This window comes from Xyrauchen texanus, chromosome 40 (genome assembly GCF_025860055.1).
Source record: "Xyrauchen texanus isolate HMW12.3.18 chromosome 40, RBS_HiC_50CHRs, whole genome shotgun sequence".
NCBI classification, from domain to species: Eukaryota; Metazoa; Chordata; class Actinopteri; order Cypriniformes; family Catostomidae; genus Xyrauchen; species Xyrauchen texanus.
Genome location: NC_068315.1, coordinates 1 through 17,272, shown reverse-complemented (window position 1 = coordinate 17,272; position 17,272 = coordinate 1). Strand labels below are relative to the sequence as shown.

The following is a 17,272-nucleotide window of genomic DNA, read 5'->3' as shown; positions in this document are numbered from 1 at the left end:
GAATGTACTACATTTAAATAATTCAGAATCAGCAGGTCATTCTTCATTCATAGATGCCACAGACAATAACAGTTCAACAGAAGGTCAAATATATTTTTAAAGCGGGGTTGTACTCATTTCATGTCTTGAATGCTGTAAAATGTGCAATTAAGATCTAGTAAGTGAAGATGCAAATAAAGTTTATTGAACCATAAATGTGAAACTGCAGGAATATAAGAATAAGTGTGACACAAGCGTTCTCTTGTAAAACAGATTAAGCAGCTTCACTTTCTGCAATAACTCAGTTCTGAGCTAAACACTTACTAATAAAATAAAACACAAATATTCTTTATAATTACACAAGATGATAATAATAATAACATTATGCAATATGTAATTGAGCTGAGAGCAACTGAATGTTTTTACTGCTTTTAAATGATTAAATGCAGCTATATTTTCTTCTTGATGTGTCCCATCAGAACGGTCTCATGTCTCGATGTCTGCTGACGTTTACTTCTTTCTGTTTCCACCGTTGGCGAGAATCATCACCAGACGCATGAAGATGTTTAGCGTGTCCATGTAGATGCCCATACATCTGTAGAATAACAGCCGCAAGCACATTACAGCGATGAAACACTTGAAGAATTCATATCATCTGGTGACATCACTTACGCGTTAATGGGGTCGTATTTCTGAACCCCGTACAGAGGATGCGTCTCCGCGCGCTTGATGACTTTCTGCGTGTCATACAGCAGGAACAGGCTGAACAGAACCAGACCTCCATAAACCGCCACCGAGTACAGACCGGCCCCCAGCGCTGAGGTGGGCGGCAGGAACATGGAGCCTTTGGAGGAGAAACATTGTTTCATCAAACCACAGACAGATCAAAGAGACTCATGAACGTCACCAAATATCTGCTGGACCGCGAGTGCTTTGTACCCAGAGAAGAGGCGAACACCACGCCGAAGCCCACGGCGAGCGGACCGCCCATGCTGAGAAACTTCTCGCTGGGAGCGCAAACAGCCACGGTTGACAAACCACCCACAATGCCTGCGGTGTACCAAGCGGCTCGAATCATCAGAGGGCCACCCAACAGAGTTAATGGAGCAATAACGGCTCCCATGACACCTGCACAAAAACACAAACAGTGCTGAACATTAATCTGTGTCTGTTTGTCTCAGAGGAAACAAGTTTTTGTCTTTTGACATTTTCTTTAGAGCTCAACGGTGAATGGACCTTGTGATTCCCAATCCTTTCCTGGAGGACCACTAACATGACACATTTTTGCTGTCAACTTTATGTATCACACCTGATTCGCTAATCAGTATTTTGCTCCATGAACTTGGTGTGTCAAACAAGGGAGACATTAAATGTTCAGTGTTCCAGGAAAGTGTTGAACAACAACTGTCAAGCGTGGACTGTGCTGCCCTCTAGAGGTGTGTTTAGAAAACAGCATCATTTCTGGCTCTGAAGGTTGGACAGCTCTGATCAGACCGTTAAACACTTTACCTGCATGTAGCGCCCAGGCCAGGTGTTTCGGCAGAGGACTGTGCTCGTACGAGATTGACCTCACCAACATTCCTGCACCGATCATGGCAGCAAACGTTGCCCCAATCGCCTGTGAACAATAAAGAAGAGAATATTTCATGAACTATGGGAAGTTCTAGCAAGTCCAGGAAACAAACCAGGAAACTGCACTTAAATGCTCAATAATAAAGTCAATATGGATGTTTCATTGAGAGATGATCATTGCAATATATAATTACAGTATGTGTTCACGGCTACTCCATACAGCAGACTGTATGGGCAATAAATCTAATTACCAGCCAGGATCCTCCCATCATGAGTCCCATGAGCGCTGGCGTTCTGCTAACGGCTACAGCGGAGAGCGCCGTCAGTCCCACGCTGCCTGCGAAATACATGTATGTGGAGTGAATCCTCTCCTTCACGTACTGCGGCCAGATGCTGGAAAACACAAACACTTTCAGATTCTGCAGACGATAAACTGTAAACATGCTTTTATTTACTGTATAACGTTCACAACTCAATATGAGGTCACATGCACTCCACTTTATAAAGATCTAGCGATTCAATCGATACGTCATCTGCACAGCTTGATGTAAACTGGATTAATGTTTGAAGTCTTACACGGCTTTCTCAATGGCTCCCATCTCATTCGACATTCCGAGTCCATAATAACACAAAGCTCCCAATCCCACCGCCGCACCTCCTGCCACAATCAACCTGCCCATGTTGTCGACTGTGAATGAGAGACTCACATACGTCAGTCATCACATACTGAATATTTATGAGCCCTTTTTAAAAGCATCTGAACATCACACTCTTCTTGTGTTTAGTCTGAAGCATGAGTCATTCTAATACACAGATATTCAAGTATAAATAAAATGAAAAATAGAGAGCGAGAACCACATTATAGCGACCACGAGGAGGTTACCCCATGTGACTCTACCCTCCCTAGCAACCGGGCCAATTTGGTAGCTTACCACGAGGAGGTTACCCCATGTGACTCTACCCTCCCTAGCAACCGGGCCAATTTGGTAGCTTACCACGAGGAGGTTACCCCATGTGACTCTACCCTCCCTAGCAACCAGGCCAGTTTGGTTGCTTACCACGAGGAGGTTACCCCATATGGCTCTACCCTCCCTAGCAACCGGGCCAATTTGGTTGCTTACCACGAGGAGGTTACCCCATGTGACTCTATCCTCCCTAGCAACCAGGCCAATTTGGTTGCTTACCACGAGGAGGTTACCCCATATGACTCTACCCTCCCTAGCAACCGGGCCAATTTGGTTGCTTACTACGAGGAGGTTACCCCATGTGACTCTACCCTCCCTAGCAACCGGGCCAATTAGGTTGCTTACCACGAGGAGGTTACCCCATGTGACTCTACCCTCCCTAGCAACCGGGCCAATTTGGTTGCTTACCACGAGGAGGTTACCCCATGTGACTCTAGCCTCCCTAGCAACCGGGCCAATTTGGTTACCACGAGGAGGTTACCCCATGTGACTCTACCCTCCCTAGCAACCGGGCCAATTTGGTAGCTTACCACGAGGAGGTTACCCCATGTGACTCTACCCTCCCTAGCAACCGGGCCAATTTGGTTGCTTACCACGAGGAGGTTACCCCATGTGACTACCATCCCTAGCAACCGGGCCAATTTGGTTGCTAAGGAGACCTGGCTGGAGTCACTCAGCACCAGGTGTGATAGTAACTTGTCCCATTTAACTGTGACTATATGGAAGAATGGTTTTAATGTCAAATTTAAACAGAAATTAATTCCACTTGTGTTTCACGAATAACGTCCAAAGTTCTTTGTGCTTTAGATAAATATAAACCAAAAGTTTTCGGCGTCGAGGAACATGTGTTTGAAAGAAAATGATAACGTAACTCACTTTTAATAGCGGTGTTTGTAGCAGGTTGAAACGCTGCATCCTGAAACTGTTCTTTGGAAGTCTTGTTTCGTCTGAATCCTAATCTGGATTTGGAGGAAAAGCCCTGATAAACAAGAAATAAACAACACGTTAGAAGTCAGTCTAAAGGAATAAAGGAATAGAGCCTGTTCCACAGCAGCAGATGATTTAATGAGTAACAATCCAATGTTAAAGATATAATGCATAAATATCGACATAGACATTTTATAAGATGTACTTTATTTTTACACATTTCCATCAGGTGATGAAGCAACCTTATTACATAAAACACTTTGCATGTGGGACACGTATGTGTGCAGGCAGTAGCGGTTTTAAACACCATGAAACCACACAATTGCGTAGGACCCCAGACATCGGGGGGGGCCCCAATAACCGCTTGAGGGGTGGCATGTCACATGTCGTCAGCGCTGTCAGAGCTGTTAATGAGGTCCACTGGATTGGGTCAGTTTTCCAAGTAGGACTTTTAGTTGGGGTTTGTGATTCATGAAAAAATATATACAGGCCTTCCGAACTGGTTTCGTCCACACGCTCTCACTCACGGACATGTGCGAATGGCACGCTGTTTCTTCAGTGTCTCACAAGACCGGCATGTTTTTAGACAGTGTCAATAGTTAAAAAGAACTTCTCAAGATGGTCTTAAAAACGCTACATACATCAGTCTACATACAGACTATTTACAATTCACAGTGAGTTAGAACTAAAGTAAACTACATCCCTTTTTACTGTAAGTTGCACCTCTGCATATATTGAAGTAGAGGTCGACCGATATATCGGATTTGACGATTAATCGGCACTGATAACAGATTTCTGCCTTCACAGCGGTGCGCGATATTTGAGCGCTACTCACGAACAACATGTCAGATGTAGATGCTCAATAGTTCGGTTCATTTATAATATGCTTTAGAACGGCACCGGAGGAGCATTTCACCAGAATGTGAATAAAAAGTAGAGATGCACCGATCGACCGGCCAGGGACCGGAATTAGACCGGAATCATTTTCCGCATGAGGTCAGCCTCACGCCTTTCCGATTTCAAGCCGGTCCGTTTTGTTGCCAGCAGTGCAGGCAATAACGTCACAGCCGCATGTAAACATGACATTGGCGTGGAAGATCACCACTGTGAGTGAAGAATACATAAAGTTTGAAATGTGTAATAATTGTAAGGCCAAAGTAACCCATGGGGGAACCACCACAATAACTTTCGGATCAACAAACCTAATTAGACATTTAAAACACCATCACCCAGCTGAACATGCCCATTTTAAAAAAGAAGCTAAAAAGTGAAAGCGGATAAAGCTAGCCAGAGCTCAGAGCCAGTCACTAGTCAGCAGCCTCTCCTATCATCCCTTGGGATGAGCAGTGAACATACCAAAGCAAATACGAGGAACATGATGGGATTGTTCCTGCAGCCTGTTATCTGTTAACATTTGTGTACACAAATCCGGGAGAGGGGAAGGGGGTGCTGGATGGCAGAAGCAGCTAAATACATTCAAATTGTGCCATTGTGATTAACGTAATTTTTCCCACCGTGTCCGATATTAAAATCAGTGCGACACACATTGTAAAAGGCATGGACATTGTCGATATGGCTTTGAGATAACTGGTAATCTGGTAATCAGAAGGTCGCTGGTTTGATCCCCACAGTCACCACCACTGTGTCCTTGAGTAAGGCACTTAATTCCAGGTTGCTCCGGGGGGATTGTCCCTGTAAAAAGGGCTCTGTATAATACATTGGTACTCAGGAGGTTGCTGGTTTGATCCCCACAGTCACCCCCATTGTGTCCTTGAGTAAGACACTTAATTCCAGGTTGCTCCAGGGGGATTGTCCCTGTAATAATTGCACATAACTGGTAATCTGGTAATCAGAAGGTTGCTGGTTTGATCCCCACAGTCACCCCCATTGTGTCCTTGAGTAAGACACTTAACTCCAGGTTGCTCCGGGGGGATTGTCCCTGTAATAAGTGCTCTGTATAATACATTGGTACTCAGAAGGTTGCTGGTTCGATCCCCACAGTCACCACCATTGTGTCCTTGAGTAAGACACTTAATTCCAGGTTGCTCCAGGGGGATTGTCCCTGTAATAATTGCACATAACTGGTAATCTGGTAATCAGAAGGTTGCTGGTTTGATCCCCACAGTCACCCCCATTGTGTCCTTGAGTAAGGCACTTAACTCCAGGTTGCTCCGGGGGGATTGTCCCTGTAATAAGTGCTCTGTATAATACATTGGTACTCAGAAGGTTGCTGGTTTGATCCCCACAGTCACCACCATTGTGTCCTTGAGTAAGACACTTAACTCCAGGTTGCTCCGGGGGGGATTGTCCCTGTAATAAGTGCACTGTATAATACATTGGTACTCAGAAGGTTGCTGGTTTGATCCCCACAGTCACCACCATTGTGTCCTTGAGTAAGACACTTAATTCCAGGTTGCTCCAGGGGGATTGTCGCTGTAATAATTGCACATAACTGGTAATCTGGTAATCAGAAGGTTGCTGGTTTGATCCCCACAGTCACCACCATTGTGTCCTTGAGTAAGACACTTAACTCCAGGTTGCTCCGGGGGGATTGTCCCTGTAATAAGTGCTCTGTATAATACATTGGTACTCAGAAGGTTGCTGGTTTGATCCCCACAGTCACCACCATTGTGTCCTTGATTAAGACACTTAACTCCAGGTTGCTCCGGGGGGATTGTCCCTGTAATAAGTGCTCTGTATAATACATTGTTACTCAGGAGGTTGCTGGTTCGATCCCCACAGTCACCATCATTGTGTCCTTGAGTAAGACACTTAACTCCAGGTTGCTCCGGGGGGATTGTCCCTGTAATAAGTGCTCTGTATAATACATTGTTACTCAGGAGGTTGCTGGTTCGATCCCCACAGTCACCATCATTGTGTCCTTGATTAAGACACTTAACTCCAGGTTGCTCCGGGGGGATTGTCCCTGTAATAAGTGCCCTGTATAATACATTGGTACTCAGAAGGTTGCTGGTTCGATGCCCACAGTCACCATCATTGTGTCCTTGATTAAGACACTTAACTCCAGGTTGCTCCGGGGGGATTGTCCCTGTAATAAGTGCTCTGTATAATACATTGTTACTCAGGAGGTTGCTGGTTCGATCCCCACAGTCACCATCATTGTGTCCTTGAGTAAGACACTTAACTCCAGGTTGCTCCAGGGGGATTGTCCCAGTAATAAGTGCTCTGTATAATACATTGGTACTCAGAAGGTTGCTGGTTCGATCCCCACAGTCACCACCATTGTGTCCTTGAGTAAGACACTTAACTCCAGGTTGCTCCGGGGGGATTGTCCCTGTAATAAGTGCTCTGTATAATACATTGTTACTCAGGAGGTTGCTGGTTCGATCCCCACAGTCACCATCATTGTGTCCTTGATTAAGACACTTAACTCCAGGTTGCTCCGGGGGGATTGTCCCTGTAATAAGTGCCCTGTATAATACATTGGTACTCAGAAGGTTGCTGGTTTGATCCCCACAGTCACCACCATTGTGTCCTTGAGTAAGACACTTAACTCCAGGTTGCTCCGTGGGGATTGTCCCTGTAATAAGTGCACTGTATAATACATTGTTACTCAGAAGGTTGCTGGTTTGATCCCCACAGTCACCACCATTGTGTCCTTGATTAAGACACTTAACTCCAGGTTGCTCCGGGGGGATTGTCCCTGTAATAAGTGCTCTGTATAATACATTGTTACTCAGGAGGTTGCTGGTTCGATCCCCACAGTCACCATCATTGTGTCCTTGATTAAGACACTTAACTCCAGGTTGCTCCGGGGGGATTGTCCCTGTAATAAGTGCTCTGTATAATACATTGTTACTCAGGAGGTTGCTGGTTTGATCCCCACAGTCACCATCATTGTGTCCTTGATTAAGACACTTAACTCCAGGTTGCTCCGGGGGGATTGTCCCTGTAATAAGTGCTCTGTATAATACATTGTTACTCAGGAGGTTGCTGGTTCGATCCCCACAGTCACCATCATTGTGTCCTTGATTAAGACACTTAACTCCAGGTTGCTCTGGGGGGATTGTCCCTGTAATAAGTGCTCTGTATAATACATTGGTACTCAGAAGGTTGCTGGTTTGATCCCCACAGTCACCACCATTGTGTCCTTGAGTAAGACACTTAACTCCAGGTTGCTCCGGGGGGATTGTCCCTGTAATAAGTGCTCTGTATAATACATTGGTATTGGACACTTCAGTTTTTCAGATCTTTGGAATTGTTTTGTTAGATGAGTAATAGAGAAAAAGGTCCATTTACAAAAATAGTGGGAAATTACATCTGTTATATAAAGCAACTCATTTGCAGTTAATTGTTATTTCTACCTCCAGTCACAGAGCACTTTATTTTGAGAGTTGTTTAAGTGAGAGAAGATCCTGTAACTTAGTGCAGTTTGGGGGAAATTGTAATGTTTAATCATTTATTTTATTATGAAAATAAAATGTTGCATTGAAGAAAGGTAGATTTTGTTTGTATATGTGGTCAATAATAGTTCTTAGAAAGAAAAGCGGAAAAAATCGGTATCGGCAGGTCACACTTGCAAAAAATCGGAAATCGGCCAAGAAAATTGCAATCGGTGCATCTCTAATAAGAAGTGAATTAAACTACTGTGAACTACAAACACACACACATACAGGACGTCCCGGAGAATGTCAAAATAAAAGCATGAGGAGCGCGAAGAGTTAAAGGTGCACAATTTAAATATATTACTGATGTATTTAAACTTCAAATTAAAAGTGAATAATAATATTAATAACAATATATTATTATTATTGTCATCATTAGTATAATTGATTTACAATTTAGAAATTTAATGGGTTCCAAAAAATAACTGTGTGAATGAAAAGTGAACTGATGTAATTGTATACAAGAACTATAAACCCATTATGCAAAAAACAACAACACTGGTATAGGATCGTATCGGTTAAAACGGAGATTTCCGGTATCGGAATAGGAAGAGAAAAAGTGTTATCGGTGCATCCCTACTTTAAATGTTGTTATTTCATTCAGTATCAATTTTAGAAACTATCAGCAGTGAAAGCTGCCTGTGGCGGTGGCCACGGGAATATTTGACCCCCTCTGCGTTTGAGGTACCTGCTGTGACCTCATCACGGGGGAGCAGCTCTTCATGAGTCCGGCGGGACTCGGAGACAGAACTGACCGGACACCGGCCACAGACACGGTCCGCAAACACGACACACGTGACAGAAACATCGCTGCTGTTGATCTGCCAGAGACACACATGAACAGAAAATACAGTTGATATTCTGTTTCAATCACAAGACAAACAAACAGCACAGAATTGTATTCAACTAGAAGCACATAACAAACAGTCACGTTGAAATAATATAAAGAATAATAAACTTGAGGAGATACGCGGCTGATGTCACTCGTGTGCTTCGTATTCGTAATAAATAAACATTTCAATACTGTATAAACTACTACAATTACGAGCTTTATTATTGGTTTTCATAACGCTGCACTGTCATATCAGAACGTGAAATAAAAAGGTTAAACGTACCGCTCAGTTTGTTGTCTAATTCACCTCTGAGACGCGCGTTCAACACTGACGCAATACTGAACGCCTTCCTGAACATTCCGGTGACGTCACACACAAGCGACAGTTACGCAATGTATGATGGGACTTGTAGTGTCAAAATATTACAGTTTTTTTCGATTGCTAAACGACAGTGAGCACAACTGGAGCTACATGTGCAAAACTCTAACTACAGTCTGCACAGCAGCAGTTCATGTGGACCAAACTCTAGTTCGTTTTTCATTGCTTGAACACAGTTTTCAAAACTCTACACACTTATCCCATGACTTTAACCACAACCTGCACAACACTGTGGATTTACAGCACTTTGTTCAAATGCTAACACACTGCTGTCAAAACTGTGAACCACACATTCAAAACAGAATAGATTTCAGCTTGTGCATGGCAAGAGAGAACATTAGATGTGATGTTGATGTGTGGCCTGATGCTAGAGAGAGGCTCAATTATTTGTTGGAATTACAGTATGTACTTTTAGTTTCTACCTTTTTTTTCTCATTACTGTAATTCCGTAAATTACTACAGACTATTGAAGCAAACTGCTAATTTTCATTTACCTTAAAGAATTGTTATGTTCTAAAAATTTAAATAAATCATGTGAAAGAATGTCACTCTTTGAAGAAAATATGACTTTGTATGAAGTCACTGAAATTGTTCAAACTGTAAAGATGAAAAGTTTGTATTTTCTGTATAGAGTGCCGAAGTTATGACGTCACTTTGTAGGCCAAAACGTGGAAGTGAGTTAGCATTTCAGCACTTCCGGTTCCCTCGCCCTAAAGTCTATGGGTTTTTTGAATGGGTTTTTGCTAAATCGCCTGAAATAAGGTCTGTGGTTAACAAAGCCTCTAAATATTTTCACGTTTTGATCTATGAAATAAAACACACCAGTTATAACCTGCTTGTGGTTTTTTAAACTTTATTGTGTCTTAAAAACGGTGATTGCTAACAAGTTGCTAAAAGGGACTACATCCTTTGGCGGGGACTTTAGACGTCATCATGACAAACAGGAAATTTCTCACTAGCCCGCGTTTCAGCCTCACGTTCTTAGAAGTTTACCTTTCAGTTAATATACATAACGTTATATATTTAGTCTTTTCAAATTGTAGTTTTTCCAAATATTTTTGTACACAGGATTCTGTGATATTAAGGTAACTGATTACCAGTTCTTTATTTCTGTGGAGAGACTGTAGTTCGACAATGGTGTTTTGTTTTGTCCCGAGATGCAACCACAAGTCGTCGAATGAAAGATGCTCGTTTTACCGTTTTCCGTCCGATGTTACCCGGCGGAGACTCTGGGTTCGTGCCGTAAGGTAAGCTCACACAACGATGATTTCCATGTGAACACCATATTTACTGCCTTAATGTGGCCACGACGAAACTTTAATGGTGCATATTGCTTAACACGCTAATGTTACTTTGACGGTCAGATGGAGTTAAAAAGGCTAGCAAGAATAAACGTTTTTCATAACCAAACCAACAGCTAAAATACCTTTTGTCTTTCTCTTAAAATATCTAAAAGCTTGTTTACTTTGCTACTGTTTAATAGATTAGATCCGCTGCAGTTTTATTAAAGGCTAGCGTTACGTCGAGAAATGTGTTTAATTAAAATATTCAAAATAATACCTGGTTTATTGACTTTTATTGTAACTTGTTGTATAATATAATTATAGAAAGGGTGGGTCCTGCACCCTGATATTTGTGAACTTGGCTTTGATGATTGTATTTGTAAACAGCAGTAGTTAAGGCATTAAGTAACAATTATATTAATCTTTGTTATTTTAGTAGTAAATGTTAACTATATTTAATGTTCTATATAAACGTGGACAGATCAATGAAGAAGATTAATGTAAATGCTGAAAAACTCCATTCGAATTTAATACAAATATTTTATTGTGTGATTTTTCCCCCCACCCCCTTTGTAATTTTAATCTGTAAAGGTGTAACTTCCATAAAACTAACATTGCTTATTTGAATTTATCCTTAGACGAGCTGACCGGAAGCCCAGTGTCCATTCTCGCATCTGCAAATGTCCCTGTTTTGTTTTTATCCACAAATGATGTTCCCACTGGACAAATTTTGGAAGATCATTCATATTCCCTGAGACAGGATAGCGCTGATGTGCCTAAAAATTTTCCACCACCCATGGACGAAGAGGAGGAAATGGCTACACAATTTATGGCTGACAAACCCTCACTATCAATTCTGAGGAACAACCAAATAGTAGCACAACTAAAGAAGAGCTGCAGTCTGAACGAAGAAAAAGAATCCAACTTGACATTGAGTTAGAGCATTCCATAGCAGAGATTCAGTTTCTCAAAGACAAACTCCAAGGACAAATGAGTAACTATCATGACAGGTATTCAGCCTCTCAGATGAGTGAAAGTGTGGTTCGGATGGAGACAGGATTGCCAGATAGAGATACTTTCAGTGCTGTGTGTGAATATGTTGCTCGTTTTGAGGATTCCATTACGTACTTTGCTGGATGGAGACCCAAAGAAATCATCCTTGAGGACCAGATTTTCATGACCTTGATGGAAATTCACCACAACTTTACACACTTACACTTGGCTGCACTCTTTCACTGTAGTACAAGGACTGTAAGTAATGTATTAATAACATTCATAGAGGTTTTTCACAAGGTCCTTTTTAAGGATATAATGAGTACTGTTCCCAGCCGGGAGAAAAACCAGACCTGCATGCCGTCTTCATTTCTACCTTTCCAAAATTGCAGAATGATATTGGATTGCACTGACATCAAAATTGCTATTCCCAAACAAATGGATACACCTAAAGAAACCTATTCTGCATACCGTGGCATGCAGTCCTTCAAAGTACTCATTGGGGTGGCACCAAATGCTGTGATTAAATACTGCAGCAAACTTTACCCAGGATCTGTAAGTGATAAGGAGATAGTACTTGATTCTGGTGTTTTGAACCATTTTAAGCCTGGAGACCTGATTTTGGCTGACAAGGGATTCCTAATCCACAACATTCTGCCAGAAGGAGTCACAGTAAACATTCCCCCATTCCTCAGTCACGGCCAACTGACACACAGTGAAGCACATGCTACAAAGCTGATTGCACAGAACAGAATTCATGTAGAGAGGGCAAATGGCCGTTTAAAAGATTTAAAAATTCTGAGATTTATTCCATCTCACTTGTGGCACTTTGCAGATAAACTGGTTCAGGTATGCTGTGCACTAGTGAACCTCCAAAGTCATCTCCTAAAAGAAGTGGCAACAGAATAGTGCAAAAATGCTCCTGCTATCCATCCAGCCAGAAACACCTGCTCTCCATCCAGCCATTAACATCAGGCTCCTGCTCACAATGGATTTCCTGACATTTCTAATATTACCTCAATGTAAAGGTTAGTAAGTTTTTTAGATACCTCTATTCTCTCATCGTTCAGTTAAGCTCAGCCCAGCTTCTATTACACTGTGTGTACACCAGGTGCGATGTGACACACAGCTTGTTCTAATGGGATTTTCGCATTGCACAGCGACCTCATACAGTAAGAAATATGTCTACACATTTTTGATTGTTCAGATTTTTTACAACTACTTTTTAATTCTTAACAAAATGAAGCATAACACCACATTCAGGACACTCAACCCGCCAAATAATAAATTGAAAGTTTATCCCAAAAATTAAGATTCTGTCATATCATTACAAAGAACTTAACAATAACTAACATTCATTTTAATAATAACTATGTACACTTTAGCCAACCTTCTAATAAACAGTTCTCTTTATAAACTATGTATATATTGAACAATATTTACAGTTTACTTTTGTGCCAGCTGTGGAAGCATATGGGACGTAAAGAAGTCTTCCAGGACTTGCAGGTTTGATTGCCAAGTGTCATCTCTGGATATGGGGATGATGACACTTTGTTTTGTGGTCCACACAGTGAAGTAGCAGGTTTCTCTTGCAGTGAGGTGAAGCTGCCCCTGTACTTGATGCCAGTAGGGGTGGTCTCTGCGCAGGCTGTAAACACCCCCTTCCATACTGACACAGAAGCCCTTATTTTGCACTGCCTCACTAATTGACTTTTCTCTTGCATCGTAGGGACACTTGGCCTCCAATATTGCAGATGACCACACCAGACCATCTGGAGATGCTCCTAACACTCCTGATGGAGACAGCCACAAGCCAGACTCCTGGACTGGCATCTGAGTTGCTGTGGTGAATGCCTGGATGGCTTCACTCTCGTTCACAATACCCCACTGTACAGACAAAACACCCTCTAGGGCTTGTTGCTTTCCCAGCACCCTAGCAAGAAGTGAAGCAGTCACACGCTTTGACCTAAGGACAGCTCCAAAGTTGCTGGCAGTCAGCCTTCCACGTCTAAATAAATGCCAGTTTGGATTGTTGCGCTGACCAGTTGTTGCCACCTGAATAGCCCTCCGTTCCTCTTCTGACAAAGCCATACTGGCCAGGATAGCTTCAAACCCCTGATGACCTACAAACTCTACAATTCTAGGAACAGAATGTGCTTCCAAGGTGTGAGGATTCTCTTCAGGCTCAGGTGAGAGAAGCCAGGACATTCCTGAGTACCTGCCCCTGAGTCTGTTCCTCAGCCAATCACGATCCTCTGCTGTTGGCTCTCGTGTCAGTGGGTTATAAGGCTCATTCGGTGGAGGGAACAGCTCCTCTACAGAGTGTGTGCTCTTAGCTACTTTGGGCTTCTTCCACTGACATGTGGTGTCTGTGCAGCTGAAATTGTGGATGGCTGCATTTGTATTGTCCACGTGGGCATTCACATTGTGTAGCAACAATGCCATCTTTCCCTGTAGAGACCTGTCATGTGAATTATCAGTTTATGCAATTAGTATATAGTTTGTTTTCAGTTTAATTATTTTATGAAAATAAAGATGTTTACTACAACTCTTGCTGTAAGGTTTCTGCGGCTCAGTGATTAGAGCATTTTGTTAACTGCAAAAGGTTGCGAGTTCAATTCCCAGAGAACACGCTGATATGTATAGCCTTAATGCACTGTAAGTCGCCTGTCTGACAAAAACCAAAAATTAAATGTTAAACTATTGTATACTACTTGTATACTATTGTAACTACACTCCAGTCAGCTCACAGTAATGTGAATGTGAGATCAAATTTACTACACTGGCTCTCTCACATTGGGGCTTGTGGATTACCAGGTAAAAATATATAGAAAAGGTTAACAAAATGAGTATGTATGGTTTATTTAGGGAACATATATGGTTTAATTATAGTATATTATAATAAGTATTTGTTGATGCTATTGGACAATTCTCTTTAAATTCAACATATATAATTATATACAACTATTATATTAAATGTTTGGAATTTAACTGTGTTATGCTTGTTCAGAGATTATTTGTATAGTTATCTTAAATACATAGAACACTATTATAACTCCTATCTCTCCCTAGTTTTACTTACCGAGACTCGATAAACCTTGTCCCTCATGCTGGCCCTTACAATACCGGCAAGTAAACCAGCATCTAATCTGCACTGTTCTACATGTCCAGATTTATAGTGGTTCTCTCCTCGATCTATGGTTTTTCTATCGTCTAAGAAAAAGGACATAAGATTGGAAATTGATATGGCCATAGCTAACGTTAGTGCTTATGAGATGGTAAAATCACAGGTTTTTTTCTGGCGAATTAGCAAACATACAATCAAACATAATACAGTGAAAGATAATCTTTAAAGTTTATTTGGGGCACAATGATCAGGCATAATAATCTTAATCACAAAGAAAATAATATTAAGGTTTATATAAACTAACAAAATAATAAACGAATAAATAAAACATTAACAAAAGATTTTTAAAAAAATCTCAGAGGAGCACGCATAAACAAAATTAGTTTCTAACATTTTTGGAAAAAACGAATGGGCAATATTTCTCATGAAAAAGTGGATAAGTGTTCATACACAGCGCAGATCATAATGAGCGAGCGTGTTTTTTAAATAAAGTTTGAGGGAGTTTGATGATGGCGTTGATCCGCGACCATGGTGTGCTGTAGTCCGTTTATAGCCTACCGTTAGCATTTTATATCTGACAGCTTTATTTAGGCTTCAAAATGTATACATTTTGGATTAACTTGTAAATATTAGGGTTAGGGTTAGGTTGTTAGGGACAACGGCCCCCCCATAACAGTCTCCCCAGACTGCTACAGTTTACTTAGGGGACTCGAAGAAAAGCACTGGCCGGCGCATGTTTCTGGTGGACCGATCGACCTTTGCCTAAATTACAAAAAAGGGGGAAATCCCCTACCTAGGCCTATTCGTGCCCCCCAAATGGCCTTGAGAATTTTGGCCACTAGGGTTTTTTTTTGAGAAAATGTTGATTCAAGAACATCCTTTATTCTGTTTTTTTGTTCCAAACAAGTTCCAGTCCTATGCCTATTTGTACCCCCCAGATGGCCTTGAGACTTTTGGCTATTAGGTTAAAATTTTTAGATTTCTCCTACATTACATCCTTGTTCTAAAGAGAAATTCCTGTCTGTGCCTATTTGTACCCCCCAGATGGCCTTAGCGACATGCGGCAACTAGGTTTTTTTTATCTTTCAAGGATAATGATCCCACAAAAAATTAAGAGAAATTTTTAGGGAATTTCTTGTGCACAACTTTTCTTCATTACAAACTAAACCCTATATTTTCCTAATCTAACACCCCCCAGATGGCCTTAGTGATACACAGCCCCAGATGGCCCTAGCGATAAGTCGCAAGCAGGCTTTTTCAAGCGAAAATCCCAAAATGATCCCAAGACCCCCATTCAGACTACCCCCCAGAAAGTATTTCTTTAAAGGGGAATATTAATGACACCTCATCAGTAGCAAGCCCCAGAATCTTCAGGTGTTTCAGCCTCTTCTTACTATACACCCTCCTCTGGGGAGACCCACCATAGGGGATCAGTCCCAGGCATGTGTCACAATGCCCAATTACTACCCCTCTCTTCCAGGACCGCAATGTGTTTTTTTGGGTTTGGCTTATCCCCTTCTCTAAAGTTATTTCTACATAAAACCCCCCCTACCTCCCTTCTTACAACATCTATTTATCAAGACAGACATTTCTGGGAACCCCCCAGAGTACCAACCTATCCTGAATATATACTCCCCAAACACATTCTCTTTAAATCCACATTTAAACCCCTAGGAAAGGAGGTGATCCACCCCAATTCCTTCCTCAACCTATCCCTCTTTGTCCAACTCGGATCATGGAACCCAAAATCTTAATTCTAACCATCCCAGAATCTTAATTCTTACTATCCAAAACCCTCTCACTCCCATCCGTACCCTATCCTTTCTAATATTCTCCCTGTATGTGTTCATCCTAAAGAATAGAGCTGCTAGTTTTTCCTCACTACCTTCTAGTATAAATCTTTAGCTGGTAGAGTCTGTTTAAAAGCCAACAGTATTCGCTTCTTTTTCATCCATACTTAATCTACTTGTTTTTCATATTGTTATAGCCATTTCCACTGAAATTAGGTGAGATGAGAGAGCGAGGGGAGGGGGGCTGCGAGAGTGCGTCGGCCACCCTCCAGAGGCCCAAACTTGGCCTCCTCTCCTCACCCACCCAACCCCCCGGGCTTGGTTTAATAAAGAACACTACCCCTAATATAGGCCCTGTGACTAGATATTGGTCCCCTAGGTCCGATGGCAACTGGCAGGTTAGGTTGTTAGGGACAACGCCCCCCCCCATAACAGTCTCCCCAGACTGCTACAGTTTACTTAGGGGACTCGAAGAAAAGCACTGGCTGGCGCATGTTTCTGGTGGACCGATCGACCTTTGCCTAAATTACAAAAAAGGGGGAAATCCCCTAGGGTTAGGGTTAGGGTTCGGGGCAAAAAACTCCAAGTCTCAGGCCCAACGGGCCCCAGACATGGTTGTGCACGGGCTATCTCTCTCCCGAAAACCACACACCAGACCCAGATCATACCTGGAACGACCAACAAACACATCTTAATTAGGGTTTAAGAACAGTTCACTTTCCTCTAGAGTTATTCTAATTAATGCTTTTATTATCATGTCTTTGTGCTGCCGGGTTCCTGCAGTTAGGTTTAGGGTTCTTGTGGGGGTATTAGTAGCCCAGGGTTCGTGTGGTTAGGGTTAGGTTGGGTGTTGTTTTGGCCCTTATCTTGTTTGGAGTAAACCTGTAGGTTTATTCCAATTAGGGTTATTTCAATTAGGGTTTATATAGTTAGTGTTTATATAATTAGGGTTTATATACTTAGGGTTCCTATGGTTAGGGTTAGAGTATAGGGTTCTTGTGGGTGTTTAGTGAAGGGTG

The 17,272-nt window shown here is 42.0% G+C and overlaps 1 protein-coding gene across 1 annotated transcript; it reads right to left on the bottom strand.

The window, feature by feature from the left end:
* Positions 1-92: 92 nt before the first annotated feature.
* LOC127633638 (growth hormone-inducible transmembrane protein-like) lies at positions 93-9,049 on the bottom strand. The gene is made up of 9 exons (XM_052112872.1): positions 8,965-9,049; positions 8,538-8,670; positions 3,393-3,495; positions 2,128-2,239; positions 1,803-1,944; positions 1,489-1,597; positions 919-1,107; positions 652-823; positions 93-574 (listed from the first exon to the last, which is right to left on the bottom strand). Exons 2-9 carry the CDS (start codon positions 8,655-8,657, stop codon positions 490-492), a joined length of 1,032 nt encoding a protein of 343 aa, XP_051968832.1. The 5' UTR covers positions 8,658-8,670; positions 8,965-9,049; the 3' UTR covers positions 93-489.
* Positions 9,050-17,272: the final 8,223 nt, after the last annotated feature.